This window comes from Stigmatopora argus, chromosome 16, assembly GCF_051989625.1.
Source record: "Stigmatopora argus isolate UIUO_Sarg chromosome 16, RoL_Sarg_1.0, whole genome shotgun sequence".
NCBI classification, from domain to species: Eukaryota; Metazoa; Chordata; class Actinopteri; order Syngnathiformes; family Syngnathidae; genus Stigmatopora; species Stigmatopora argus.
Genome location: NC_135402.1, coordinates 12,390,400 through 12,405,912, shown reverse-complemented (window position 1 = coordinate 12,405,912; position 15,513 = coordinate 12,390,400). Strand labels below are relative to the sequence as shown.

Sequence of the window (15,513 nt, the reverse complement as noted above, 5' to 3'; positions counted from 1 at the left end):
AGCGCGGCAGTTGCTTTAAAATCAAATATTAAACACTTCAGCATTTGTGTGCACTCGCCTCTGCTAGAAAGGCATTTTTAAACATTTATTTGCCAGTTTATTCTCCGTGCCCTGCCTGGTCATCGGAGCCTTTTCCCAGGGCCGCTTATCCTTCGTGCCCGACCCCGTGCCAGGGCAGTTTATCCTCCGTGCCCTGCCTGGTCATCGGAGCCTTTTCCCGGGAATAGCCACAGTTTTAATACATTTTTGGATAACGCGCACCCGAACTTTGCTTCGGTTTTTGGTTACAAAATTGTGCGCGTTATACTCTGATAAATACGGTAAGATGTGCGGAACGCTAGATTTAACGCAGAAGTTAAATAGAATTGAATTGAATGCTTTTATTGTTATTCTACAAGTATAATGAGATTTACAGCTTTCACCACATAGTGCACAAATAACAACAGACAGACAAATAAATAATCAATACATAAGAAATGAATATATAAGTAGTACAAGTGAGGTCAGCAGAGTGAAGCGGGCTTGTTCCGCCTGAAGTCCAGGATGAGTTCTATGGTTTTTGTAGCTGCTCAGCGCCAAGTTGCACCACTCGCCGAGTCTATGGACGCAACAACAAACAAGCAGACAAAGAAAATCTATATATAGTAAAGATAAATAAGAAATAAATAAGAAATAAATAAGTAGTCCAAGTGAGGTCAGCAGAGCGGAGCGGGCTTGTTCCGTCTGAAGTCCAGGATGAGTTTCGCGGTTCTGGTGGCGTTCAGCACCTTGATGCACCACTCGCTAAGTCTATGGACGCAACAACAAACAAGCAAACACAGAAAATCAAATATAGTAATGATAAATAAATGACCACTAAATAGTAATGATAAATAAATAATCACAAAATAGTAATAGATAAATAAGTGTTCAACATAAGAAATACAAGTAGTAGTAATAAGTCTTGATTAGGTCCTAGGTGCAGAACTTGAGTTGAGTATGGTTACAGCTCTTGGGAAGAAACTGTCCTTGAGTCTGTTTGTCTTGGTAGTTATAGCTCTTTAGCACCTTACAGAAGGCAGCAGGTTGAAGTGGTGGAAGCCCGAATGTGTATTGTCTTTTAAAATGCTCTCCGCCCTTCTAAGGCACTGGAATTCGTAGGTGCTGGACGGGGAGGGTAGGGGGCAGTTGGTGATCTTTTGGGCTGTTGATCACCCTCGGCAGTCTCTTTCAGTCAGCTGTGCAGCTTGAGTGCCACACTGATACAGCGTAGGTCAGCATGCTCTCAATTGCAGACTCAATGTTCCTTCCTGAGCCTCTGCTGCGCCTTCTTGATGAGTGCTGCGGTGTTTGCCGCCCAAGTGAGATCAGCAGAGATGTGGACTCCTAGGAATTTGAAAGTCTATACTTGCTTCATACATTTGCCATTGATATACAGGGGCGACGGAGCAGCCTTGTTCCTTCGGAAGTCCAGGATGAGTTCTCTTGTTTTGGAGACGTTCAGCACCAAGTTGTTGAGAGCGCACCACTTGCTGAGTCTAAGGACCTCATCTGTGTAGGCCGTCTCATTCTCCTCTGTGATCATCTCCACCACCGTTGTATCGTCCACAAATTTCACAATGATGTTATCAGGGTGTGTGCGTCTGGAGTCTTGTATAGAGCGAGTAGAGTAGTGCACTCAGTACACAGCCTTGGGGTGAGCCAGTGCTGGTCGTTCGGGCAAATGAGAGGTGGCGACCCAGCTTCACGTGCTGGGGTCGATTGATCAGAAAGTCCTCAATCCAGGAGCATGTGGAAGGTGGGAGCCCCAGGTTGGGAAACTTGGGGATAAGAATGTCCTGAGCTGTAGTCGATGAAAAGCATCCTGACATAGCTCCCTCTATTCTTAAGGTGGCGCAGTGCAGCGTGGAGGGCGGTAGTTATTGCATGTTCGGTGGATCTGTTCAGCCGATATGCAAACTTATGTGGGTCGTGGATGAGGGGAAGACAGGCTTTGATGTATTTCAGTACTGTCATGTTTTGTCTGGGAGTTTGGTGGAGGTGTGTGCGTTTCTCCCTTGTGTGTGCTGTCTGGGTAATGTGTGTCCCGTTTCACTACCCTTCCTTATGTGACCAGGTGTGTTTGATTGATAATTATCCATTCGTTATTCGTTGCGTTCTGGTATGCCTGTTGTCGGAGTATTGCTTGCGTTTGGTCATGTTGTCTCCCTGTCCGTGCGTACGTTCTATCCCCGTTAGGTTTGTTTCTTCATTGATTTTTACTAAGTCCTAAGTTTGTATGGCTTTTCTGTTAGTTCTTATTAAAACCTTCACCAGTTTGAGCACCAGCACTCCTGTTTCCGTCAACTTTCTGCATCTTTGGGTCCGACCACGCCGCACACTCGAGGCGATTTATGACAGAATGCTCCGACCAATAATGAACCCAGCAGGATCATACCTACGGTGTGTGATTGCTTACTGGGCTTCTCCCCGTGAGCCGCCGGGAGGCCAACATCGTTGGCGTGAACACCGAAGACGACCAGCCCGTCACCCGACTGCCGTCAACCCCCCGCCTGCCTACCCGCTCACACATCTCCCTTGTTATTCCCCCATGAGACACTCATCGTTGTCTTCGCCTCCCTCCACAGAAAAACGTTTTACTTTTGAAGCGGACTCGGACTCCGATTTGTTTGATTACGAGTACGGCCCGGAGCTCGTTAATCTCCTGGGCTCCGACTCCGAGGACAAATAGGCCTTCCTCTCTCCCTCCCATTCTACCCGGCAGGCGAGGTGGAGTGAAGCTCCTGTGAACCGTCCCCGCGTCACAGACTCTCGACCGTTGACTGCGGAGGAATCCTTTTACTCCCTACTGACGAGAACAGGGTGGCGTGCCCCTCCCCGAGATGCTGGGGATTAAAACCTTCAGTTTTGTGTACCAGCACTCCTGTTTCCGTCTACTTCCTGCATCTTTGGGTCCGACCACGCTGCACACTGGAGGCGATTCTATGACAAGTACCAATTTTTCAAAGCACTTAGTGATGATTGGTGTGAGAGCTACTGGGCGGTAGTTGCCCAGATTGTTAGCGGGTGACTTCCTTCTTGGGTACAGGCTGGGACGGAGGCTTGTTCCAGTGAAAGGTTGAAAATGTCCGTGAAGACTGGAGCTAGTTGGTCAGCACAGGCCTTAAGTACTTTGCCTGGTATTTCATCCAGTCCTGTGGCCTTCCGCGGGTTGACTGCTCGGAGCACACGTCTCACATCCACTACCTCCACTATGAGTGGGGTGGGGCTTCGTCCCGAGCTTGGTGTGGGATGTACTCGAGGTTTATGTGGTGTGACTGGGTGGTGGGCTTGGGACTCAAAGAGGGCAAAAAAGTTGTTTTAGGTCCTCTGTGATTGCCGCATCTGAGTCCACAGGAGTCGCAGCACGGCCCTTGTAGTTTGTTAGGGTCCGTATGCTCTGCCACATCGTTCGGGGGTCGTCAACTTTCCCTTCTATCTTCCCCCTGTAGTCTGCTTTGGCAGCCTTAATGCCTCTCTTCAGTTTGGCGCGATCTGCGCTGTCGAGTGCCCTGTCACCGGATCTGAAGGCTGCATCCCGGGCCCGGAGGAGTGATCGGACCTGGCTGGTCATCCACGGTTTCCGGTTTGGGTACACCTGGATGGTCTTCTCCACAGTGACCGTAGCCATGCAATACTTGATGTAAGACAGTACTGTGTCTTTGAAGGTTCCCAGGTCCTCATGGTGGAAAGTTTCCCACTGTGTCTGTTCAAAGCAGTCTTGGAGTCGGGGGAGGGCGTTGTCAGGCCATGTGATAATGGCACGTCTTTGTGGATTTGATTGTCGGCTAAAGGGAGGGTAAATTGAAGCCATGAACAAAGAGGCGTGATCTGACTGTCCCAAGTGTGTGCGTGGTATGGCTCTGTATGCACCTTTGATCTTCGAGTAAACATGATCCAGTTTTTTCCTCTCTTGTTGGACAATTCACGTGTTGGTAAAATTTTGGCAGAACAGTTTTGAGATTTGCCTTATTAAAATCTCCTACAATTATGTGTGCAGCACTTGGGTAGGCATTCTGGTGATTGTTTATTGTGTCCATTAATGAAGAGAGACCGGTACTTCCCTTAGCGTCCGGTGGGATGTAGACAGCAGTAATGATAACAACGGCAATCTCTCCTGGCAGAAAGAAGGGTCTGCATCTCACCGACATCTGGCGAACAGCGACTAACCAGAACACTGCTATTGTTACACCATCCCTCATTCACAGAAATGCAAAGCCCACCACCTTTTTTCCCCCCGAGTCGAATGTCCTGTCTGATCTGAGTAGCGTGCCTCCTGCTAGCTGCACGGTAGCGTCGGGTATTTGTGGGTGAAGCCACGTCTCTGCGATTATTAGCATGCAGCATTCGCGTACGTAGTGATTAGCAGTGAACTCTAATTCCAAATTGTCCGTTTTGTTTACAATGGATCTGACGTTGGAGGGATATATGCTCGGAACCGGAGGTTTGAGTGGTTGCTTCGTGAGCTCACACAACACGCCCACTCGACAACATCGCTTCTGTTTTCTTTCTCCTCGCTTTCTCTTTCAACGATCAGTCCCGATAACAAAGCATGGGGCCGCGATCTCTTCCGGTATGCTATGTTCCCGGTGAAAGTTGCTAGAAATCATATTTCGCTGCTGGTAACCGATGTTCAATAAGTCCAAACGGTTATAGCTAAATTTAAAGTCCGGTTTTGACAAACAACAAGACACACAAAACACATGAAGAGTGCACAAATAGAGAGAGCCTCTGACCGCTGCTCGCGCAGACGCGTGGTCGGTGTACACTTATATCTATATCATAACCTATATCTCAATGACAATTTGTGTTCCAATTGGACAATTGAAATTATGAGTGTACCTGTTTGTGTACTATGCTTACATTGTTTATTTACACTTTTGCGTCATAGGAAAGATCGAGAAGGTTCAACCCGCTCCCCCTGTTTCACCTTCCCCATCAGAGGGAGCCCTATCTGATGCTGGCAGTGAAGACTCTGGAGGATCTAGACCAAAAAACTTCATGCAGACTCTCATGGAAGATTATGAAACACACAAGGTGAAGAGAAGGGAGAAAATTGAGGACAACAGAGTAAGTATTGAAAGTATGCAGTCATTAAAATTAACTTGCAAAGCTAAGTAAAGATGAAGAAAAACTTCACAGCTGTTAACTCCATAAAATGAGTGACACTGTGATCCTTCACTAGTTCGCGGCTTCAACATTCGTGGCTTCAGTACATCGTGGTTTATTATATTGAGTATAATTGTTTTTAAAGTTCATAAAAATGTCAAAATTCACGCTGAAACTCGCGCTGAAATGGGTGGTAATCAACACAGAAGAAGAAGGGAATTTCACTGTAGAAGAATTGTACCCCAAAGAACAGCCATTGCCTTTTCCTCTTTCGCATCGCACACACAAAGACTACGGCGAGCCTATTCCAGCATTGTTTGGATTTTTAATCGGCGTTGACGTCCTGCGTCACCATAAATGAATCCACCGTGCATTACATTGAGTTTAATTGAATTTAATGCTTTTGTCATTATACAAGTATAATGACATTTAAAGCTTCACCATGAAGTGCACAAATAACAACAACAAACAAACAGACAAATAAATAATCATTAAATAATAACAATACAGTAATACCTTGAGATGGGTTCCAGGTCCGAGCTCGTACGTCGATTTGCTTGTCTCTCAAATCAACGTTTCCTATAGAAATGAACTAAATACAAATTAATTCGCTCCCACCCTCTGAAAAAAACACCAAAAAATGGATACAGTGGTACCTCGACATACGAGTGGCCCGACATACGAGAAAATTGAGATACGAGTAAAATTTCGGGCAAATATTTATCTTGAGATACGAGACAAATTTTGATATACGAGCAGACAGCGGACGCGAGAGGCAGCTCATAAGAACATCATGGGCACTGTATCTCTCCCCGCAACTCCCTCGTGTAATGTCTCTCTGGTTGCAACTCCCTCTTGTAATGTCTCTGCGAGCACTGGGTGGAGCGTTGCATTTTTTCAGTGTTTTTTTTCCCGTTAGTCATTGCGAATTGCGAGGCGATCGCTAATACGAGAGTTATATACACTACTTGTTGGCAAGTGGCCGTGCGTTTGTGAGGATATTTGTGTGCATAATTTTCGGAATATTTTGAAGGGAATACAAAAGCAAACTACCATCGATAGGTTGCATCTGAAACTCAGGGTGGAGGCGGGGCAAACAGAGCCTGACATTTTTTCCGTGTTTATTTGCGTTAGTCAGTGCAGGATTAACGGAAAGACAATGGGTCCAAAGCAAGCCGGCCGGTGCAATGAAGGGTACTGCAAAGAAAGGGCATATGATGACAATCGATATTAGACATAAAATCATCGAAAAACATGAGTAGTGTACACGTGACTGAGCTGGCTCGCCAATACGTATGAGTTTGCCTTGAAAGCCGCGGTGGAATACATTATCTTGTTTGTCCTGGTTATTGGACAAGAAGGTTTAAATTTAGTGTAACGTTGAGATTAAAAGTTTTTTTTTAAGTGTGTATGTATAGGAATCTAAGTTCATTTGAGTTAAATTTAAAGTTTATGTTACGTTACGAGCGCATCCGTCAAGTCTCTCTCTCTCTCCCATCCACAAACTCTGCATTGTATTGAATCATGTCTCATTTTATTATTAAACATCATAACCACTAGTTATTTGTTACTCTGTTAGTCGATGGTGAATTACAACCATTAACATGTTTTTTCATTGTAATATCAAAAATTAATTTGTATTTTGTTCATTTCTATGCGAAACATTGATTTGAGATACGTGTAAATCGACATACGAGCTCAGTCCCGGAATGCATTAAGCTCTTATCTCAAGGTATCGACAGGGCCTATGTCCGATTATTATATGACTGTATCTCAAATTTCTCGTATGTTGGGGCACTCGTAAGGTACTAATGTATATAAAACTAAATAATCAATAAATAAGTAATTCATAAATCAGTAGTCAGCATAATGAGTAAGTACTAGTCAACATAATAAATAAGTTGTAGTCAACATAATGAGTAAGTACTAGTCAACATAATAAATAAGTTGTAGTCAACATAATGAGTAAGTACTAGTCAACATAATAAATAAGTTGTAGTCAACATAATGAGTAAGTACTAGTCAACATAATAAATAAGTTGTAGTCAACATAATGAGTAAGTACTAGTCAACATAATAAATAAGTTGTAGTCAACATGAATATATGGTCACATAAATAAGTAGGTACAAAAGTGACTAAAGTGGTTAGCAGTCTATGGAGTTTTAGTGCAGTGCAAGATAAGTTTTGATTAGGTTGTCCTAGGTGCAGAACTCAAGTTGAGTCTGGTGACAGCTCTTGGGAAGAAACGTTCCTTGAGTCTGTTTGTCTTGGTTGCAATGGTCCTGTAGCGCCTGCCAGAGCGCAACAGGTTGAATAGGTGGAAGCCAGGATGTGGATTGTCTTTTATGATGCCCTTTGTCATTCCCAAAGTAAAATGTAGCCTCTGCTGCACCTTCTTGGCGAGTGCTGTGGTGTTTGTCGCCCAAGTGAGATCAGCAGAGATGTGGACCCCTAGGGATTTTGGCTTGTCACGTTTTGAATAAGGATAAACAAAACATCTTTTATTGGTGGCAAGAAATGAAATGATGGCAACTCTTTGTCTAAAACAAGAATGCATTCAAATTCGGGCAAAGCTTGTACTAAATGTAGCAAATGTATGATAAATGATAATTATGTGTGCATAACTCCAACAATATAAGATTGTTGTTTTCCATTTTTGTCCATCGTGGCATCTTGTGTGTTGATTCCATTGTATTGTTGCTTCTCTCCTGCTGCTTACTCAGTATGCCCGTTTGTTGCTGGCAAATGAAGTAACAACCACTGAGGTACCTGTCACACACCAAAATCCCTGATTGCTACCTTTATTATCGGCAGACCTGGGACAGTGCTTGTGCAATGTAAACTGAATTTTCATTTTTGTTGTCAGATTCAGAAGGTCATAAAAGACATGAATGTGCTGCCATGAGTACAATGAGGCTTTTGAACTCATGCTCTAACTGGACAACCCAAAGCCCAAAACAACTAGTATGATTTTGTTCTGGTATACACAAAAACTCTGCAGTAAACAGTGCATTATTTCTGATTCATTTGCATCTAAAAAAGAAATATATGTCCCAGGTTTGTGTGTGTGGTCCACTTTTAAAATGGTGTTGTTGATGCATGCGCTTGTCCTTTGATTTGGAGTGATGTTTGACCCACCACACCACAATGAATGCATAAGAGGATAGGTTTAAATCTAAGAATATTTTAAGAAATCATCAGCCATCATGTTTACTTTTTGTTAACTTAGATTACTCAAATGTACACTCCAGTCTCTTTGTATAACAAAGTTAAGTGGGCAGTGTAGCATCCACAAAGCGAGAAGGTGAAATAATATGCTGCCTGTGTGTCTGACATTTATCACCACGTTAAGATTAAAATACTACAATCAAACTCACAAACACACAAACACACACACACACACAAACATTTCAACAACAGTTTCTTGTGTAGAGGCTTTGATTAACCTCCTAAGACTCTTGCAAGGCATGCATTTTTATTTTCTCTTTGATATTGGGAACTCATGAGCGTAAAAACAAAGAATTATTTTTTTACATGATGGATGTTCTGAAAAAAATTGATGTCCACCTCATAAGTGGACTCAAGGCCCTTGTGCTCCAAAATTTAACTTTGTAGTCTTTGACAACCAAAAATGTGAGGTCCACACATGTGAACGCCAGGTTAAGTCCTCTCACTGCCATTGCCAGACCTATGTTGAAACAGGATGTTAAAGGACTGACAATTATCATATTTTCAGGACTATAAGTCCCATCTGAGGAAAAGTGGCACAAGCCAAAACTTACACAATGAAGAGGAAAAAGTTGTATATGTCAGCCTGGAGTATAAATCACATTTTTGGGAGGGCAATTTTTTATTTGATCAGAAACTAAGAATAAACATATGTTAAATTAACAATAGTAGAATGGAGAACAACAGGCTGAATATGCATCCGTAAACATAACACAGATGAAAAAAACACATACTAAGTCAAACTTGAGTCTTATTCGCAAGCCCAGCCAAACATTGAATAAAAGTGTGACTGATAGTCTGGAAAATATGGTAGTCAGAAACCTCATGTTCCCTCTTCAGAAAAGTGAACAACAGATATCCTTAAATTGTTTAACTTAATTTTAATTGACTTGGATATGTGGATCTTTTGAGGGCTCATACTTGCGTTTGCATCTTATTAATCGAGACAAAATGACACAAATAGAAAAGAATAAAATAATGTTCTTTAAGATACTATCATTTTAAAGAAAATGTTACATTTACTCTGCTGACAATTTCGTTCATAAATTGATAATTGTATACAAAACATTGCGCCACACATAAAAAAGAGCTCTGTATATTGATTCAAATCATACTCCCACTGAATTATTATCCCACTAACTCAAGGCAATTTGAAGCGCTCCATTTTGAAATCAAATTGTTCTTCAATTGTATTGTACCCTACGTATCGAGCGAGATATGTATCGAATTACCTTTTTTGGGTGATGAAAACCTTTATCTAGTCTGGCTATATTTCCTGTGATTTTTGTTCACAACACTTAATAGACTTTCCTAAGACAAAGCTACAATGTATTGTATGTACAATTGTTTTAAATGCAGTGAAAATTGTTTCATTTAGTTTGGTTTGAGTGTAACCTTCAACTGGCAGTGGCATTAAACTGCTTGAAATCGCTTTATTAATCTGCCAAAATTCTGCTTGCTGTAAAGTGAATTGGGAGTGCCATTGTATGTCAATTTTTTGCACACAAGCCCAACCAAAGCAATGATCATTCAAATGTTTGTTCACGTCACAAAAGATAGTATGTAAACTGACTCACTTGCAATATAGAGGTTTTATTTTAATATATTAAACAGTAGTGATAGGTAACATCGTGGTGGTACAGTAATCCCTCGAATATCGCGGTTAATGTAGACCAGACATGGCCTTGATAATCGAAAAATTGCAAAGTAGGGTCACCGCTATTAAAAAAAATAAACATATTTTTTAATAGCGGTGACTTCAGTGCTGAGTCCTAGTAGAAAGATTGGCTTCCGCTTCAACGTTTCAGCATGGATTTTCACATGTTATTTTTTATTTTTTTAAAGTACATGAAAATGCGAAAATCGATGCTGAAACTCGTAAGCGGAAGCCACTCTTGTTGCTAGGACTCAGCACTGAAGTTAAAAAAATATTTTTTAATAATTAATAACAGAAACAAATATTTTTTAATAAATAATAACAGAAAAAAATCTGGAAATAGTGAATTCACAATAAGGGAGGTCGCGATAATGGAGGGATAACTGTAGTGAACCCAGAGTGCCCACTGTTGTTGACAGTGCATGTTAATGTCTAGGAGAGCATGCATAATTTTGATATTATGCTGCCAGCAGTAGGAAGTAATAGGTGATTTTTGTTTTTTCAAATAGGTGCTGGAGGCCACTCGCATAACCAGAAGGAAAAGTGATATGGCGCTCAAGTGGGAAGCTGGTATATATGCAAATGAGGATGGAGAAGGAGAGGAGGAGGAGGAGGAAGAAGAAGAAGAAGAAGAAGAGTGAAAAAAAGATGCGGAAATAAAGGACAGCCAGAGGAAACAGTATTTATTTTACTATTAGTGTTCTGATGATCACGTGACCCTCTGGGCTGACCAATGGAGTTTGAATTTGGATTCTGCAGGTGTATCAGAATGTAGGCGACGAAAGTGAGAAGGCGAGGAGAGAAGTTTAATTTGGGATGAAAGTTTCGGAATGGTGGTTGCTAAGCATCCATAGGGAGTAACTTAAATACATCGATTTTCACTTGAAAAGTAGCCTGAGTCACTGAAAGTCTGGTTCCCTTAACGACCACCAGTCGTCCACTAAATTAGTCTAGATGTGAGGCTAGAATCGTTTGATATTCGTCTTCAATATACGTAGAAGGCTTTGTTTTTGCTGAGAGTTCCAGGTTACTACTACATTGCATCTTGGAAAAGTACTGGCTTGACCTCTTGGCCTTAGACTCTTGGATAGCTGACGCATATGATGATGTACTGTAATCTCCAATCCAGTATAGTCACAGTTTAATTTTTAGGAATAGAAGCAACACTTTACGATAAATTATGCTCTATCAGTACTCACTACTTATTGAAGACTTCATTGGTATTAGACTTAAATAGGATGACGGCAAGGTCAAACTCGTTTATCGTGTCTTCATAAGGGGGTTGGATTACTTACTGTATATACTCGGTATATATAGTCTAAAATCACTTATTTTACCATTGTTTTTTTCTTTTTTTCTTGACAGTGTCTTTTGTCAGCTGTTGTCTAAAACTGAGGTAGGGCTACATATATGACAAATGCACATGTATTCCAGTGTACTTATTATACTGTATTCGCTAGCTTTTCATGGTGCAGCAACAAATGTTTTAGAGAACAACTCGTTTTATATGAATATGGGAGAGGACCATTTCCCCTATTTAAGGAAATAGTATTAATCAAGAAATGGTCTCTACACAATATAACGAAACCCAGTGACTGAATGTGGACATCCGGAATGAATGTAAAACCCAGAATAATTTAAGGAATTAAAAACTTAATTAAGATTTTTTATACTTCCGCATGTTTCTATACCACTTGAACTGAAAAGTGGCAGCAAAATTATTCTACTCCTTTGTCATTTTTCAGATTGTTTGATATTCCGGCCTTAGAATATCAAGACTGCGGTGAGAATGATTTGAAAACAGTAGTCGCCTTTTTGACCAGCCAGTGTTTTGTCCAAGTGTCCTCGAGCTAGACACTATCCTGCCTGCCTGCCCCAATGCTGACACTCAATCAAATCCCCAGCTAGAATGCATTACAAACACTAGTTTGGGAATTGCAGTTATCCTACACACCAGCCTCGATTGTATTTATTAAGACATTAGCCTAGCTTTAAATTACTCTTCTTTTTCATTTATGTCAAAGAAACCAGAGTAAAAACGGAAAGTGCCGAGGTGTTTCACTCTACTAAGGCTGCCCCTCATATTTAATGCACGTTTAATAATATATTTTGTGGATAAAAATATTTTAAATGAATTGTCCCTTCAAATGTATAATTGCTGTGCTGATGTGGGTTTTTATAAAGTGCACTCCAGGATGAAAAATTCCCAGGGCATTGTCATTTTAGAGGCTTAATCAGATGCTTTCACAGCACCAGTTGATTCTTGCTCACTGACTTTAAAAAACATTTGTCAACAAAAGCTTTTTTGTTTGTTTGTTTGTTGTAGCTCAAGCTTTCTAGTGTCTAGTGATACAAAACATATTGCTGCTTCACACAAGTTGCATTGAATGTGTTTGCAATTCTCAATGGTGAATATGCATCTTATTTTGTTTGAGTTCTCGATGCAAAGATGATGTATTTTTGTTTGGAAATGATAGTACCTTTGGTTTTGACCTAAGTTGCTTCAGTGTGCGACATTGCAACCGTACAATTCTCTTTATAACCTCCGGGCTTATGTTAACCACTCTTATGTTTATATTGTGTTCCAATTTATAGCACATGTATGGTTCACAGTTATTTGCCTATTATATATATTATAAATATTTTCTCATTAAATACAAAACTTGAAAACTTTTTAGTGGTTATTTGTGTGTATCATAGCAGGTGTACTTGAGATCTTCAGATCAAAACATGCATTCTGATTCCTAAAGCTTTGAAAGACATCAGTCTACCAAAAAAGTTCGAAATGAACTATGATGGCCAATTCGCTCCCTAAACGTCTCATCAGCCCAGATCGAGTAGACCATTGACTTTAGCATTAGATTGCAGCCCCAATTCCATAATTGTAATGTGAAATACCATAAGCGTTAAAAATTGTTTTATGAGCGTAATGTATACAGTAATCCCTCGAATATCGCTTCAACTTTGGCAGCTTCACTACACGGCAGATTTTTTTTCTGAGGGAAATCTCTTTTTAATAAAATTTTTCTTTGTAAGTTCATAAAAATGTGAAAATCCACGCTGAAACTCACAAGCGGAAGCCACCACGCCCTTGTCTTCCGTTTGCTATTAGGAAAATGGCAGAAAACAACGAACTCAGCACTGAAATATATATTTTTTTTAAGTTCATAAAATTTTTAAAATCTACACTGAAACTCGCAAGTGGAAGCCACTGCCCTGTCCTCCGCTTATCCCAATTTTAAATTGTTTAGATGTGTTTGTCTGCTAACGTTAGCTTCCTCCTTACTGTACTGTATACAACTGCACAAATAGAATTTTGAATACTTGTTATTCGTTTTAATAAATTAATAAATAATTTTCTGATATTTTTTCATTTTTGTCTGTTTCTCACATCTCAGACAAACGTGGGGCACTTTTTGATCATTACAAAAATGCAAGTTACAAAATAAGTTCTGGAACCAATTACTTTCGTAAGTAGAGGTATGACTGTACTGGAGTCCTTCACCACTTTTTTGTCTTAAATACAACAAAAGTTCGGAAAAATGTCAAAATCCACGCTGAAACTCGCAAGTGGAAGAAGAGGTAAAAAATGGCGGTGAAAAGGGCAGAGGTCAGGGCATAGCTTCTTCTTCCCCGCTGAAATGGGTGGCACTCAGCGCAGAAGAAGAGAAATTTCACCGTAGAAGAAGAATGACGCGCCGAATAATACAAGCAGCCGAGAAGGGCCTCTTGCCAATTCTTCGGATTACATTTCCCATTGCGCACAGAAAGACTGAGGCGCTTCCAGCATTGTATGGATTTTGTATCGGCATTGAAAATGGTTCTTAAACGTCCTGCGTCATCTCATCCATCATAAATGAATATACCGTACGTTACATCAAGAAGAAAGAAGTGAACATTCGATAACCACGAAGAATAAAATCATCGTTAAGTTGGTCTGGATCTAGGATATAGTGAGATGACTCCTCTGGATACCAAAATGATTAGAACCAAAGCCAAGACCTTTTACGATAGCTTAGCTCATGACAAAGAGAATGAAGTGTGGCTGTCTTGGTTGACACGCCTCTGCACCATCGCGTGGACACCGGGGACAGTTCCTCTGGATTGGCAGATTGGTGGTTCCTTTTTAAAAAAAAGGAGACCGGGGGGTGTGTTTCAATTATAGGGGAATCACATTCCTCGGCCTCCCCGGGAAAGTTTATTCTGGGGTGCTGGAGAGGAGGGTCCACCGGGAGGTCGAATCTCGGATTCGGTAGGAGCAGTTTAGTTTTCATTCTGGATGTGGAACAGCGGATCAGCTCTACACCCTCAGCAGGGTTCTCGGGGGGCATGGGAGTTCGCCCAAACAGTCTACATGTGTTTTGTGGACCTGGAGAAGGCGTTCAACCGTGTCCCCCGGGTAGTCTTGTGGGGGGTACTCCGGGAGTATGGGGCTCCGGAACCCCTGATACGCGGGGTCCGGTCCCTTTATACTCAATGACGTCGATTTGAGACGTTATATAGCTAAAGAAAAAAAATCCCTTTGCAGTCTTGTGGGATGGATTTGGTCTAGCCCCATGCGTCCCGAAGACAGAGGTTACGGCCGAGAGGCACTACGTGGACAAGAACTAAAGCACTCTTTCTAAACAGCCAAAATCATCAACACAAGAGAATGAAGCAAGCAGTTGTGTTAATGTAAGCAATCATGAACCAAGTATACTAAGACATTAGCAAAAAAAAAAAAAAAAACCTCATTATCTGTGCCAGAGCTGATATAACATATGCAATACTACAAATTTTATTGTAACCATTATTTCACCTGTTATTTAAAATGACGATACTGTAAACAGGATTAAAATCTGAGTGGATAAATGTCAAATAAATTTATTTAGTTGTTTCAACATATACCACATTTATATACATTTGTAATAAAATAATTTTAATCATTCTTCAGTGGTGCCATGAATAAAAGGTCTACATCCAAGTTTAATGATTATTGATACATTTCCACATAGAAACAAACAAACAAAAAACTGTATAGAATGTATTGGCATCTGTCATTATCTGAAATAAACTTTCATTTTTAAAACAAAGCAAAATTGCCCAAGAAATAGTCACTTTTGAGAAATCAAAAAACTTCAAGCGGAAAGAATCATAGTGCAGCAATGACTCAGCAGGCAAAATCTAGCCTGAAGCGCTAGCAAAAGTAGTACCGGTGTTGTCTAAGTATGAGTTGACAAATATTGTCATTGACAACGTGACCCTTCTCAGTAGTTAAAATTTCACATTAAATGGACCCATCAAAAACTTCTCAGCTGGGATAAATGACACACAAGAAAAGAGCATCGCCCAAAAAAAAAAAAACTAACACACAAAAAAGTACACACTGACATAATTTATTTGCAGCCGAAATTCACAGAACATTTTCTGACTACAAGCCAACTGGGGATCTGTTTCATCCCAAACTGCAGGCAATTTATAACTATCATTCGGTCATATTTTTCTGTTGTTGCGGTTTTGG

At 40.8% G+C, this 15,513-nt stretch overlaps 1 protein-coding gene across 8 annotated transcripts in view; it reads left to right on the top strand.

The window, feature by feature from the left end:
- Positions 1-12,686, top strand: part of palm2akap2 (PALM2 and AKAP2 fusion) — a 124,085-nt gene extending 111,399 nt beyond the window's left edge. For 7 of the 8 annotated variants that reach the window (XM_077622309.1, XM_077622313.1, XM_077622312.1 and 4 more), the window contains 3 exons: positions 4,910-5,088; positions 7,852-7,893; positions 10,523-12,686. In XM_077622309.1, the coding sequence (XP_077478435.1) occupies positions 4,910-5,088; positions 7,852-7,893; positions 10,523-10,654 (353 nt within the window). In that variant the 3' untranslated portion in view covers positions 10,655-12,686. The remainder of the gene's footprint in view (positions 1-4,909; positions 5,089-7,851; positions 7,894-10,522) is intronic. The other variant, XM_077622310.1, reaches the window with a different exon arrangement.
- Positions 12,687-15,513: the final 2,827 nt, after the last annotated feature.